At 48.1% G+C, this 14,629-nt stretch overlaps 1 protein-coding gene across 1 annotated transcript in view; it reads right to left on the minus strand.

Annotated features, from left to right (window-relative positions):
- Positions 1 to 1,191: 1,191 nt before the first annotated feature.
- The window catches only part of Phgdh (phosphoglycerate dehydrogenase), a 34,391-nt gene continuing 20,953 nt past the window's right edge, over positions 1,192 to 14,629 (minus strand). Inside the window, exons 6-12 of the mRNA XM_046458158.2 lie at positions 12,859 to 12,991; positions 12,207 to 12,355; positions 10,355 to 10,507; positions 6,491 to 6,623; positions 5,199 to 5,329; positions 2,315 to 2,552; positions 1,192 to 1,498 (exon numbers count right to left, since the gene is read on the minus strand). Coding sequence (XP_046314114.1) covers positions 1,344 to 1,498; positions 2,315 to 2,552; positions 5,199 to 5,329; positions 6,491 to 6,623; positions 10,355 to 10,507; positions 12,207 to 12,355; positions 12,859 to 12,991 — 1,092 coding nt within the window. The 3' untranslated portion in view covers positions 1,192 to 1,343. The remainder of the gene's footprint in view (positions 1,499 to 2,314; positions 2,553 to 5,198; positions 5,330 to 6,490; positions 6,624 to 10,354; positions 10,508 to 12,206; positions 12,356 to 12,858; positions 12,992 to 14,629) is intronic.

Below are 14,629 nucleotides of genomic sequence, written 5' to 3' on the forward strand. Positions count from 1 at the left end.
CAATAGGAGGAAATGGTTTGACTGATGTTAGGACACCCATTGTCTAAGATGTGGCCAGATGCCATCACCATGAGGGCCTGTGGAAGGCTCTTTGGTCTTTGGGGTTCCATGTAAGATTGAGACCTGCTTGTCTACTGTCAGGAAGGCATAGGAATGAAGACACCAATGTTTACCATGTGTCCCAGGAACCCACATACCACTTCTTAACCCATCAATCTGTCACTGCAGCTTTGAAAGCCTTGTTATGCCTCCGACAGATAAAGAAACAGGCTTGGGAGAATTAACACTGTGTTCCAGGTCAAGCAGCTGCACAGAGTTGACCTTCTGTTCTTGTGTGGGCCCATCACTTCAAGGTTTGCTACATTAAGGCCACAGTGTACACTCCAAGCTCACTGAAGATGCTGGCAGCGCCTTTGTGGTTGGTATTCAACCCTGTGGAATTAAGGAGGCTAAAGTGGTGAATTTGCTTCCTTTGAACCCAGGCAGGTGCCCAGTGCCAGGCCTTCTCAGCAGGCAGCCTGGGAATGAACTACTGGGGCAGAAAAGCTCTCAAGAGGAAAATTTTTGCATCAAGAAGCCCATACTTTTCGTGAAAATCACTTTAAAAAAAAAAACTATACTGAGTTTGCTTTTTTGTGAGCTTGCCAAATATCCACATGCCCCCAAACCTTTACACACGCTTTGTTCCCCTTGTGGAATTCTTCCAAACACCTGCCCTGAGACACCAACAGCCTCCAAAGTGCTTTCTTCTTGGGACTCAAGGTCATCTCCCACACAACTGCATGGGTCCAGTGAACGGCAGGCTGTGCCCCTCCCACCAGAAGATTTCTATGGGGGGCTTGATTTCTCTTAAAGCAAAGCTGGGTTAGGAACTAATCCAGTTCCTAGCACATAGTGCGACATTTGTTTGATGAAAATTTTATTCATTAATGTGCACAGATATTTCCAGAAGGAAGGGATCTGAAATACCATAGGAATCTGAAATATCCTGAGCTTTGTTTCTGTGGAAACCTTTGAATAACCTTAAATAGGAGAGGGATACATTCAGAATACCACAGTAATGCTTTTGTCTACTGCAAACTTCTTCCACACCCGCTACCCTTTGGCAGCCAAAACCAAGCCCTATGGCTAGCCACGGATGCCCTCTGGTGGCTCTTAAGAATAACAACACCAAAAAGATACACGGAGAACTTGGGGGAGGCTCTTTATTAGATGCTCCATTGCAGGGGTCAGAGGATTGCAGCAATGTCAGCCCTAGGAATGTGGATCTCCCTTCCTAATGGTTCACAGTGGGTAGTTTTCTTCAGAGAAGCCTCAGAGGCCAGAACCAGGGAGCCCCAGGGTTAGAAGTAGAACTGGAAAGCCTCAGACACATGCTGCTTCCATGGTTCCAGGCTGGGCAGCAGGGAGGAGATGCCCATGACGTGCCAGGTCTCCCCATCAGATACCATCGAGGTCTGGTAGGACAGCAGCTGCACACCTGCCTCCGCCAGGAGGCCTAGAAGTAAAAGAAACCCTTGTTGGCATAGAGCGTTGGGGAAAGTGAGGAACTGGGAGCAGTCAGAAGTCAGGCTTCTATGATCAAAGTTGCAGTGGGAGGATGCTGGTCTCAGTACTGAGGAGCCTAGATGGAAGGAGCAACAGAACATCTGCCCAGCCTCCCTTGATTATTTCGGAGATTCTTCAGGCACACTCTGACCACCAGGCATATCATCAAAGAACTATATAGCTCTTGACTTGCTGTTTGCCAGGCCAACAGCAAGGGAGAAAAACAGGGAAAGTTCTTCTGGGCAGTTGGAAAGAATGATGAAATTAGGAACCCCTGGACATGCTCAAAACCCCAGGAGTATAGGCCCCAGGAGACTGGGGTAGGTCTAAGATGCCCCAAGTATAGGACGGGATGCCCAGATAGGTTTTGCTGTGGCTAGGCTGGCCACCAGGGCTCACAGGCAAGAAGGAAATCTCTACTCAATGGCCCTGAACTCATGGGACATGGCTCTGCAGGCAGGTGCAAGCAGGGTGCTTAATATGGCAATCTTGGGACTCATGGCCAGGATGGTGATGGACATTCTGGTCCCAACCCTGCCACACTGCTCTGAGGCTTAGATAAAGCATTTTTTCTCTCTGAACTTGGTATCTGCCCTAACTGTTCTATAAATTGGCAAGACAGATCCTCTGTATGGTAGAGAGCCAGACATTCCCTAATGCATGGAGAAGGATCAAAGGAAGAAGATCTGCAGGGCCTAATCACAGGACAGACCTCACCTCTGCCTTAAGAACCCTGGCCGACCCCACCACCCAAATCCCTCCTCACCAATCATGGTAGGCAGCATTGCAGGGTTGGAGGGCTGAGCCCGGAACATGAGCAGGGGCAGGCCCCGGCGGAGAGGCACTTCTGGTTTAAAGACTGCGCCATTGAGCACCTGCAGCACAGGTGTGGTGCCCTGGACGGAGCCCACAGCCTGATACGGAGCACCAGCCAGGGTTACGGTCAGGAGGCATTCTCCGCTGCCCTGCTCCCCAGGTGCAGCTGGGCTGTGGGAGGTGGTGACCTGCAGAGAGAATGCAAGGAGGCACAATTACTTTTCCTGATTACATCATGCCCAACATTTCTCTTTCAATCTAATCACCCATTTGCAGGGCTCCAGCCTGGCCAAAAGGCTCAGCAATTTAGGGATAGGGGCAAATAGGGGTAAAGCTTGTGCCCCTGAGCATTAGCTTCCTAGAACAGTTAATGACCACTCCAAAGGAAGGGCAAAGAGATTTACCAGGTGCAGGATTATAGTAGAGGGGTGGGAATTGGGGAGAGGGAGGAAGGCAGGGCTGTGAGGACCCAGCTGACCCAGGATGACTCTCCTGCTCTGACTCCTTCATTCCTGGGGTATAGAAGTGGAGGGAAGGAGCCAGGTGGGATCACGGGAGCTCTACTCCCTGCCAGCTCCCACCAGCTGAGAAACAGACTTTGATCTGAAAAGAGAAGCAGAGAGGAAGATGCCAAAGAGAAGTTGTGAGAGGCAGCAAACGATGCCTGCTCCAAGAATTTGCAAGCTAATCAAGAAATGGGTGCTATCCAATAACTCAAAACAAACAAAACAAACCTATGAGTAAATCTAACCAAGAAGACAAAAGACCTCTATGATAAAAAAAAATATATAGAACACTGAAGAAGAAAAAAGGTAAAGACCTCAAAAGATGGAAAGACTTCCCATGTTCATGGATAGGCAGAATTAATATAGAAAAAATGGCCATGCTACGGAAAGCAATATACAGATTCACTGCAATCACCAATAACATTCTTTATAGAACTAGCAGGGAAAAAAAAGTCTTAAAAAGTCATTTGGAAGAATAAAAGACCCAGAATAGTCAAAGCAATTCTAAGCCAAAAAAGCAATGCTGTAGGCATCATAATACCTGACTTCAAATTATACTACAGAGCTATATTAACAGAAACTGCATGGGATTGGCATAAAACAGACACCTAGATCAACGGTACAGAATAAAAGACCCAGAGACAAACCCACACATCTAGTTATCTGATGTTTAACAAAGGTACCAAAAGCATACACTGAAGACAGCCTTTTTAACAAATTGTGTTAGGACACCTGGTTATCTATATGTAGAAAAACGAAACTAGACCCTTATCTCTCACCCTGCATAAAAATCAACTCTAAGTGGATCAAAGACCTCAGTATTAGACCAGAAACTACCCAACTCCTAGAAGAGAATATAGGGTCAATACTCTAGCTTTTAAGCACAAGCAATGACTTTCTCAATAGGACCCCTAAAGCTCAGAAAATAATGCCAAGAACTAATAAATGGGATGGCATCAAATTAAAAAGCTTCTGCACAGCCAAGAAAATAAGTAGGGATGTGAAGAGAGAATCTACAGATAGGAGAAAATATTTGCTAGCTACTCTTCTGACAGAGGATTAGTATGTAAAGAACTCAAACAACTTTAAACTCCAAAAAAAAAAAAAAAAAATCAAAAAACCTAATTAATAAATGAGCAAACAAATTAAACAGACACTTCTCAAAAGAAAAACAAATGGCCAAAAAATATATGAAAAAAAATATTCATCATTAGTAATCGAGGAAATGCAAATCAAAACTACACGAGATTTCATCTCATACCAGTAAGAATGGTAGCCATCAAGAATACAAATAATAAATGCTGAAGAAGATGTGAAGAAAAAGGAACACTTTTACACAGCTGGTTGGATTATAAATTAGTGCAATCATTACGGAAATCAGTATGCAGGTTCCTCAAAAGAGTAGGCATGGAACCACCATATGACCCAGCTATATACCACTCCTTGGTATTTATCCTAAAGAATTAAAGTCATCTAACTACAGTGATACATGCATGCCCATGTTAATAGCAGCACAATTCACAACAGCCAAACTGTAGAGCCAGCCTAGGTGTCCAACAATGGATGACTAGATTAAAAAAACATGGCATGTATACACAGGGGAGTTTTATTCAGCCACAAACAAAAATATAATTACGTCATTAGCAGGAAAATGAATGGAACTAGAGACCATTATGTTAAGCAAAGTAAGTCAAACTCAGAAGGTCAAGGGGCATGTTTTCTTTCATATGCAGAAGCTAGAGGAGAAAAAGGAAAAGAAAGGTGTGAGCAGATATCATGAACATCAGGGAGATCAGTAAAGGAAAGGGACCAGGGTTGGGAGGGATGACAAGAGGAGGTTAGTGCTGGGGAATGATATTGGTCAAATTATATTGTTCTACTGTGTGCATTCACAAATATGTAACAACAACTCCATTATACACAACTGTACTGCACCAATACAAAAAAAAATGTGGGAGAAAAAAAAACAATGGGTTCTATGGTATAAGGTGCACCGGATGGAATCTGAGTTGGAGCTCACTGGACCATCTTTAAGCCTCCATTCAGATTCAGCCCAGCTCCTCATTTTCCTGAGCTGTGAAATAGGGGTAGCAAACTTTCCCCAATTCACAGAGCGCTTATATATTGATCCTGAGTCTCAGCTCCTTCAGCAATACTTAGAGGCAGATGGTAGCTCCTCCTAAGAGGCAGATAAAGGAATCATGGCCACCTCTCACAGGTAAGGGTGAAGGCAGCACTTCCACCCCATGAGTTCAGTTGTGAGTAAGTTCTAGAAAGGTGGGGTCGAAGAGCAGTGCTGGCAGGGAATGTGGGGAGAGGGGGACGCACATTGAGGCCAGCCTCTTTCACCAGCAGCTTGGCGTTCACCAAGTTCACATCCGCCTGCTTGGAAGCTTCTTTCAGGAGGCCAACAATGACTGCAGGGCTTAGGCAGTTCCCAGCATTCTTCAGAGGTGTTCCTAGGGACAGAGAAAAGCGATGCTAAGTCCTTGTTCGATAAGCATCACAGGAGGGAGCAGGAGGCCACAACAGGATCCTCATTGCCCTGAGGACCCCAAATGCAGCCTGCACTAGATAGTTCTGCCTCTCCTGCAGAGATCGCTTAGAGCCGGCAAGGGAGACACACCTGGGTCCGAGCCAGGAAAGCAGGACTTTGGCCAGTCTGAGAAACTCCTCTCCAAAATACAGCCCAACTCCACGGGCCACCCTGGCCTGCCTATGGGTCTCCCAGGAGACTTGGAAAATTCCCGACTCCTACATAATTTGGCACTCAGACCCTCACAAGCCTCAAGAAATGAGCAGAAAGGGGCAACTACTTTGTTTCCTCTGGGGTCTGGGTGGAGATCCCCTGGCTCTCTTTCCCTGGTGTTTTTGCCAATGCTCTGGGTCTAACTCCCCCCACTCCACAATTTCTCCTTAAGTGTCAGGTGCCCAACAGTTAGTGAGGGAAAACAACCCTTTGCAGCGTCAAGGGAATTGGAGCCCTTCCTGGCCACTCAACCATATCTGTACAGCAGTGGAGCTGCTAGAAAGTCAGCTGGAGCCCGGGGGTGGACAGACTGACAGCAGTGTTCTCATTCCCTCTCCACAGCTAAGCAAACACCCCGCCCAGGACTCTCAGACTGCACAAGAGCCCACCTTGGTAAGTCACAGCACACAAAATATCCCCATCGCCTCACGAGGCACAACCACCTGGACTCCCATTTGACTGTGGAAAAAAATCAAGGCTCAAAGGAAGGAGTCACCCAGCAGATAAGCAAAAGGTCAAAACCAGAACCAAATGGTACTGTTGCTTAATCTGGGAATCCTTGTACCAGGTCCCATATTTTCTCTTGCATTAAATCATCTCTGTGGAGGTCTCTCTTGTACCCAAAACATTTTCTGTCCTAAAATTACTACATAAACTTAAGTTATCAAAATTAAATGTATTTTCCCAATGAATTTTGGTACTGCCCACCCTTCTCCCCTACCCTTTATACTAAGTGACCTGTACTGAGAGGAGGGCCCAAGTCACCTGAGTCTCCCATCACCTCTGAGGCCAGCGGCAGATACACCCAATAGGGATGGGTCTGTGCCACTCCGTACCCATGCTTCTCCAGTGCCCCCAGATCCTGACTCACCCTGTGTTACCACCTGAATGGTCCCTTTGGGGGAGCCAGCCCAGGCTCGCATCAGCGTCCCTAGAGCTTCTGCCAGACCAATCCAAGGCTTTGTGTGCGGAGAGAACGCACTGGTAAGAGCCTGTGCATTTATCTGCAGAGAAAGGGGGTACAGGGGAAGTCAGGAAGAGGCGGGTTAGGCACTGCTACCCGACTCTGACACAAAATCGAGATTTTGTTGACTAGAGCCAGCTCTGCAGGGAGAAGAGGCATAGGGCCATCCATGTTTGGATGGCTGGTGGGTGACAACTTCCATCAGCCACCAACTAGAAGACAATGACTTAACCCTATAGGTGAGGAGAGCTGTAGAACTAGAAATGGAAACAAAAGGCTAAGACCCCACACAACGGACAGATCAGGAAAAGAGGCCCCTCTGCCTTCACCGAGTAGTTGGCCCTGTCCCTCTCCAGGGGAGACTTGTTTGTCCTATTCTGGGGAAGGATCTGGGCAGCACAATAAAGGTGGATTTTTGACATAAAACATATGGAATGGGCTGGGATTGTGGCTCAGTGGCAGAGCGGTTGCCTTGCACATCTGAGGCCCTGGGTTCAATCCTCAGCACCACATAAAAATAAATAAATAAAATAAAGGTATTGTGTCCAACTACACCTAAAAAATTATTAAACAAAATATATGGAGTCACAGATGACTTGAAAGTAAAATGGTGGTTCTCTCTGGAATGGCATTTCTAATTTGTCTTCCATTTAAAAATTTTCTGTCTTGATTTTTCTTTAAAATGTCTATTTTTGTCACTAAATACCGTGATAAATTATCCCAATTTATAAAGCTAGATTCATATTGTTGTGAGATCCTATCATGCTTTGAAAATTAGTGTGTGTCAAGCGCATACTGCACAGTTGCGGGAGCCAGCCACAGAGTTCCAAATTGAGGGTCAGCCAGGTTGGGTCCCCAGCAGGGGCCTGATAACAAAGCCAGTTTGTCCTTGGAAGAAATTTCTATTCCATTTAGTGGTTCAAGGTGCTGAAGTTAGGAGTTAGATAATTGCCACTTTTATGGAGGCAACCTGTGAAGAGAACCATCTGAGAAGGATTTTATGAGAAACGTGGAGTTTGATGCAAATTGAATAGGCAGCTACAAGATGTGAAGAGATGAAAACATCATAAAGATGTCACTGAAAGAGTAGCCAAGCACAGTGGTGCACACCTGCAATCCCAGTGACTCAGGATGCTGAAGCAGGAGGATGGCAAGTTCAAAGTCAGTCTTGGCAACTTAGTGAGACCTATTGGGGTAGCTCAATGGTGGAGTGATTCTGGGTCCCATTCCTAGTACACATGCACACACATATGCACACGATATATCATTAGAAGAGTGTGACAGTCTCAGGTTTGAATGTGACACTGGAGACCCATCTGGGTGGGAGGCAACCTGGTATGAGGGCTCCCTGCTATAGGACTTTTCTTTATCCTCTCTGCAGAGACACAGGAAGAGCAATGGGTGAGAAAGTGGAACCAGAGACTGAGCAGCTCCTGAAGAGGGCCAGAAAACTATGCAACAGTCTAGCTAGGAGCTCATGGCTGGAACAGGAACTGGATGCCGCCAAGAAGCCCCCCAAAACAGACACCATGCCTCATTCCTCTGTCCTCTATGTGGGGCCCACACAGCCCAGCCCTGGGAAGGTGCTCATTGCAGATCTATGAAATAACAGGACAGTCCTCAATCTCTAGAGAACAAGCAGGACACCAGGGAAGAGACAGGTGTCTCTGGACACCAACCTGACCCTAAGCATTCATCTCTGCTAAGATGAGGGCAGAACTGAACTGGAGATGACACAGTGAAGAATTAGGGAGAAAATATCTCCTATGCAACAAAAATGTCTCTTTCCAAATGCCTAAATTGCTGAGGCTGGATTTGAACTTGCGATCCTCCTGTCTTAGTCTCCTGAGCTAAGCCACTACGCCTGGCTACAAATGCCTTCTTAAAACTAATCAGCCACTTTGGGTGGATAGTTAAATGTGCTGATGTTTAACTAGGTTTTAACTGCTAGGATAAGATGGAGACATTGTGTGGTTCCATTTGGTGGAGTTAAGGGAGTCCCAGGGAGGAAAAGCCGTGGAATGTCCCCACTACCTACTGATAAGGTAAGTATTTCACATGGGCTGCAACAGGGGAGGGCAGACAACTGCTTTATGAAAGATCTAAGAGGGTCAGGCCTCACCCAGATTGCCTGGCAAGGGACATGGGCCCATGCCTCAGCCTGTGTCCCAATCAGGGTCACCTGGGAAAAATGAACCTGCTCAGAAGCCTAGTAGGTAGGTAAGAAGGTGGGTAAGTGTGCTCCAGCCTGAGGAGCCAATACAATATGGGAGGAGACGGAACACGGGCAGGTCTAGTGTCTTAGTTGACCCCCATGCTGTGTCCACCACAGGCTTTCCAGCCTCCGCCATCACATCTGTGATAACTGGCCTAAGAATCCCTCCTGATTTCCACAGAACAAATGGGCAGGAGGTTTGCCAGACGGCAGAAGGTACCCTAATTCTCTCAGGACATAGAGGGCTGGGTGGCTTAGCGAGCCGGGCTACCTAGAAAAGACGGTGCCCTTCCTACAGTCCTCACCAGCAAACATCACCAGGCTGAGGGTCAACCAGGAAGGCCAGGAACCCCTCACTCCCACCCACCCATACTAAGTCTCATCCACTGCCTTTTTCCAAGTTTTGTTATATGCTCTGGGCCCACCTATATAAGCTGCAGAGAAACTTAAGTCAGGTTTTCTTGGTCCTCAGGGAACTTCAAATTTATTAAAAGTAAAGATACAAGCTGGATGCCGTGGTGCATGCCTGTAATCCAGTGATTCGGGAGGCTAAGGAGGAGGATCACATGTTCACGGTCAGATTCAGCAACTTAGTGACATCCTCAGCAATTTAGAAAGACCCTGTCCCAAAATAAAAAAATAAAAGAGACTGGGGACGTTGCTCAGTGGTCAAGCACCCCTGGGTTCAATCCCCAGTATCCGCCCCACCAAAAATGAATTAACAAACAAACATAAACCCACAAATATATAAATTTGTGAAGCTTTAGAACAAAAGAGAATGTAATTAATGAAAGAATTGAGGTGGTGCTGGAAAGGCCAAGCAGGTTTGGGCGAAGGAGAGGTGAGCCCCTTGAAGGAGCTATGCTTTCCTCATTCAAGCGAGTCCACCAAGGGCTATGGCAGTATTTGGTACTCACCAGAACTGAAGGAATATCCAGACACACTTGCTATGAGCCAGGAGAGGCTTGGGGGAGAAATGTATGCCAGGAAAGGCCCGACTGAGCAAAGAAGTGGGGATGTTGTGCCACTATTTGGGGAAATCAAGGGACCAGCTGGCAGGGAGGGTTCCTACTGGTAGCTGAGGAGAGCAGTTGTCACAGCAGGGTGAGACTCTGGTCCTGGACACGATGCAGAGTGCTCTGGGGAGTTTACAGGGTGCCAGCTCCCTACAGGGACTTTCTGGGCAGGCTCGCCACCCCCATCTCTCACCACCCACTGCGTACAGCTGTGTTACCCTAACAACACTGGTGTTCCCAAGGCATGTGGAGAACAAAGGCTCTTTCTCTGGAGGCTGAGCCCTGGGAAGGGCCACAATCTCTGCAGCAGGGCTACAATATAACAGAACTAACTAAGCTCCCTGCTCCAAGGTCTCAACTCTCAAGGTTGCAGATAGGCAGCTCCTGCCTACCCTGCAGACTCAAGCGAATTCCCTCCTCTGCAGCCCCCAGGGACGAATCTGTTCACCCCCACCCCAACCCTGCTGTCACCCCCACCATGACTGTCTCCGGGTCTCCTCCCTCTGCCTCCAGGCCCCAGCCCCACACAGTGATACTTACAACCCCTGTGAGAGACTTCCCCTTCACCATGTCCACAAACTGGACAGCGATCTCCTCCCCACAGCGGCTCTGGGCCTCCTTGGTGCTGGCACCCAGGTGGGGGCAGCTGATGACGTTCTCATGGTCCACCAAGGCTCGGTCCCGTGGTGGCTCCTGCTCAGAAAGAGATGCCTCTAGATTGGCCACAATGGACTGACCCTACCCCTTGGGGCTGCTCCTGGGCACAAGGGAAGCTGTAGGAGAGGAAGGCAGGGGCTGCACCACCTTCTACTTGTTTTGCCAGTGGCCCCTGGAGTCTTTACCAGCTTCCTCATGAATGTTACATCATAGCAGAGTGGGCAGAGCTGAAACTGTGGGTTCCAATCTCACTTCCACCACTTCCCACCCAGGGGCCTTGGGGGAAAATCCTCCATCTCTTTACGCCTCAGTTTCCTTATCCATGAAATGGTTGAACACTCTCTAGATCACATTGTTGTGGGGATTGAACACTAGAGGTCCTGATATTGCCAACCAGTGGAAGCAATCATTACTGTTGTTGCTGGGTTTTTCCCTGTAACTCACCCCTACCTGGCATCCTTATAGCATTTAACCACCTGTGTGTTTTGTAGGGCTCTTAGCACAATGTCCTGCTCTTCACAGGCACCTTACACACGTAAGAGCATTGGTACTCACCAGGACAGGCTGCCCACTGGTACCATCCCAACCACTCACTCCTGTGCCCCTTCCACCCTTTCTAGTCATTGAGCAGAATACTGCCCTTGGGAAAGTGACTTAGGGTTCTTCTTTTCTGGGCACTCTCCCCAGGGATCTGTTGTTTCCAGCCACCTAATAGCAGGTGGGACAAAGACATTGAAGACATCAGAGGTACTACATTAAAGAGGATGGCCATACGAAGAGGGCCGCCTCCTCCATGGAGCTCACAAAAGAGAGATGGATGGCCAGGAGTACAAATCCAAATGCACTATGCACTCAAGGGTAGGAATAGACAGTGAGTGCTACAGGGATTCAGAGAGGGTCAGCAATTTGCCAAAGCCACACTGCTAGTAACCTGTACACCACAAATGCCTAATCCAAAGTACATGCTCTGTCTTTAGTCATAGTTAGGAGGCATGATACTATGGAAATGCATTCTTCTGCATTCAACCTGCTGAGGTTGAGCTTCTGCTTCTGGTGGGAGAGCAACCCATCACAGGCACCCTGAGGGAATACTGCCACTGTCCTTGGGCTTCTGTCCCTCTCTGGGAAAGAGGAAAGGAAGAGGAATGCTAATGGATACAGGGTGGACTGTTTTCTTGGCCACAGGACTGCACTTAAATCAGGGACCTGTATCAATATATTAAGCTGTTCTCTCCCTTCCCCAAATTCTCAACCTCACTGATTTGACATGGTCTTTCCTCCCAGTTATCAACATGGCAGCAGTCAAAGAAGTCTGAGACCAGGACTTGGGTCCTATTTAAAAAAAGAGTTTTTGCTGGGTGGCACATGCCTGTAATCAAGTTTGAAGCCAGCCTCAGAAACTTAGAGAAACCCTAATTCAAAAATAAGAAATGAAAGGGCTGGAAACATAGTTCAGTGGTAGAGTGACACGGGGTTCAGTACCTAGTACCAAAACAAAATAAAATCGAACAACAAAAAAACTAACACTGTGTTCTGCAGAAGACAGAATGGCTGCTCCTTAGCAAGTTCCTCAAACCAGACAGGTGTATTCTTTGGTGAAACAGTTTTTCTCATTTACCATTAATGCCAGACACTCTGTGCTAGACTTCCTGAAAAATGCTGGGCTCTCTCTGGCCCTGGCCTCTCGACTCCTTGTCTCGCTTCCTCCCGTGAAACCTGGGTTGCAAGCACTTACTTCTGTAAACACGTCCAGTGCGGCTCCCGCACACTGACCAGACTGCAGGGCCCGGAGCAGGGCACCTTCATCCACAATCCCTCCTCGAGCACAGTTCACCACACGCACACCCTTCTTGCACTGGGCGAAGGTACTGTCATTCAGCAAGCCTGGAAGAAAGAGAGGACCCTGCCTGCTGTGACGATGTTGGGTCTCATGTGAGGCACAACTCCAGAGGCCTTGGCTCCCCTGAACCAGCTCTTTCCCCAGAGGCCTCTCTTCCTTCTGGAAAGCTCCCTCTGTCTTCTCACCTCTTCCTAGACGTAGAATCCCTGTCCTGGACCCAGTTTAGAAATATCCTAGGAGTTCTTGAGCTATTGGTGCTTCTAGTGTGTGTAAGAATCAGAATGGCTTGCAGGGGCTTATGGGAAATCCACATGGGTCACTAGTTGCAAAATCAGCTCACCCAGACACCTGTACATTTCCAGCTAGCTCACCCCTCCTTCATCTCATCAGGAGCAGCTGACAAATGCTCTGCATAACCATGTTCTGCAGGACCTGGTGGGCCCCTTCCCAAACCAGCTCAGCAGCATCTGCAGAAGGCCCAGACCAAAGGTCCACTCTATCTGGTCTGTGGCTTCTGTGGCCAGCCCATAAGATAGAGGCATGCTACCTGTCGTGGAGGGTAGGAGAGGTGTGTGAACAGTGATGAAATCGCAGAGAGGCCAGATCTCCTCCAGGGGTAGCTGCTGGACACCGAAGGAGGCTGAGACTTCTGGAGAAATGATGGGATCGTACCCTATAGTCTGATCAGAAGTGAGAGAGATGAAGAAAGCGTCATTATCAACTCTGGATACTGACATTATTAATAACAGCTACCATTTATTGAGCATTTGCTACATACAAAACATCCTCCAGTTTAATTCTGATAACGAGCCTGGTGCTACTTTAGCACCGTGGGAAGCAGGACTGTGCAACCAGGAGGGGACACAGCCAGAGAAAAGCTCCAACTACAAGCAGTTACAAGAGCATTCCAGGTGTGGCTGGGCAAGGTGGAGCTTGGAAACCCTGAAACAGGAACCCTAAGTGAGGGACCACGATCACGTGGGGAGCAATAAGGTCATCACAGGGTAGACCAGGCAAGGAAAGGGCGGCTGCAGATGGAAGGCATACAGGTCCAGGAAACAGACAGGTGCACTAAGGATTCAGACAGTGAGGAAGAAGTGAGGGAGGAGGGCATCACTGGTGCAGACAGGATCAGGAATGACGCCAAGATGTGTCACTGGGGACATGGTTGAAATATCAGAGCCGACAGCAGCAGAGAAAAAACAGTACCTTTCTTTGAAATTTCTTTTAGTAGGGCTTTATGGCACAATTTGTATCACTTGGCATCTAAGACAACACGGAGGTATAAATGACTAATGGCAAGTTCTTTAACAGGGCTGGTTTGATTGGGATGGGGAGCAAGGACATCTGGGAGAAGAAAGTTTGAGACATAAAAGCACCAGGGATAGGGAAGCCTGAGACAACCTTGGTCTAGGCTGGCCAGGGAAGATGTGGAACCCCCCAAAGAGGATCCTACCTGGGGCCACTGAAACGGAAGGTGGACTCCCAGGACGTAGGGGCAGGTAGGAAATTCGGGTGTAAACTACAGCAGCCTCATGAAATTGGCACCAGGTCATAAGATGTCAGTGGTGGGACAACGGAAAGCTCAGATAGGAAAAAGGGCACATGCTCCTGGCGAATAAACACAAATATTTTTATTAAGCTCTCACTGGGGTTTTTACCTACCTCATTCCTGATGGGCTAGGGCCTATTATTTCCCATTTTACAAGGGATAAAATGAGGCAGAGAGGTGACAGCTGACGCAGATCACGAGCCAGGCATTCTGACTCCAGAAGCCTGCCCTCCTCGTGTAAGTGGCTGGAAGCTGGGCAAACAGAAGAGGTGGGCAAAGGGCACAGGTCAACACGAGGACTTGGGGAGTGGTGACAGGAGCCCAGTGTCTGTCATGGGAGACAGCAGCAAGGTTCCCATCAGCACAGGGAACCCAGAGAAGGCACTCTCCCTGAATCTGAGCCATCAGAGGGCTATAACCCTGGGTGAGAAAGCAAAGGTGAAGCCAGATGAAAACGTGTCTCCTGCATCAGACAATCTTGGGTGCCCAACATGCCAGTCTCAGCAAGGGTCATGCTTTCAAGGTTACCAAGCCAGTGCAAGAAGCCAGGCAGAGCCAGCAACCAGGTATCAAGTTCTACCTCTTACAACAGCAAAGATCTATCCACTTTCTGCTTGGTCTACCCAAGAGGCCTTTCCAGGGCTCCCTCCAGGAGCTCAGGCCCTGTCTGCAATACCAACTGGGGGAAAAGAGGTAGAGGAGCCATAGGAGTCTGAAAGGCATCCACATCCAAGAAGGCAGGGAGACGACGTGCCAGGGTAGGCCT

The sequence above is a fragment of the Marmota monax genome, unplaced genomic scaffold, assembly GCF_021218885.2.
Source record: "Marmota monax isolate L192 unplaced genomic scaffold, Marmota_monax_Labrador192_F-V1.1 WCK01_AAM20220418_F8-fsc00087, whole genome shotgun sequence".
Classification (NCBI taxonomy): domain Eukaryota; kingdom Metazoa; phylum Chordata; class Mammalia; order Rodentia; family Sciuridae; genus Marmota; species Marmota monax.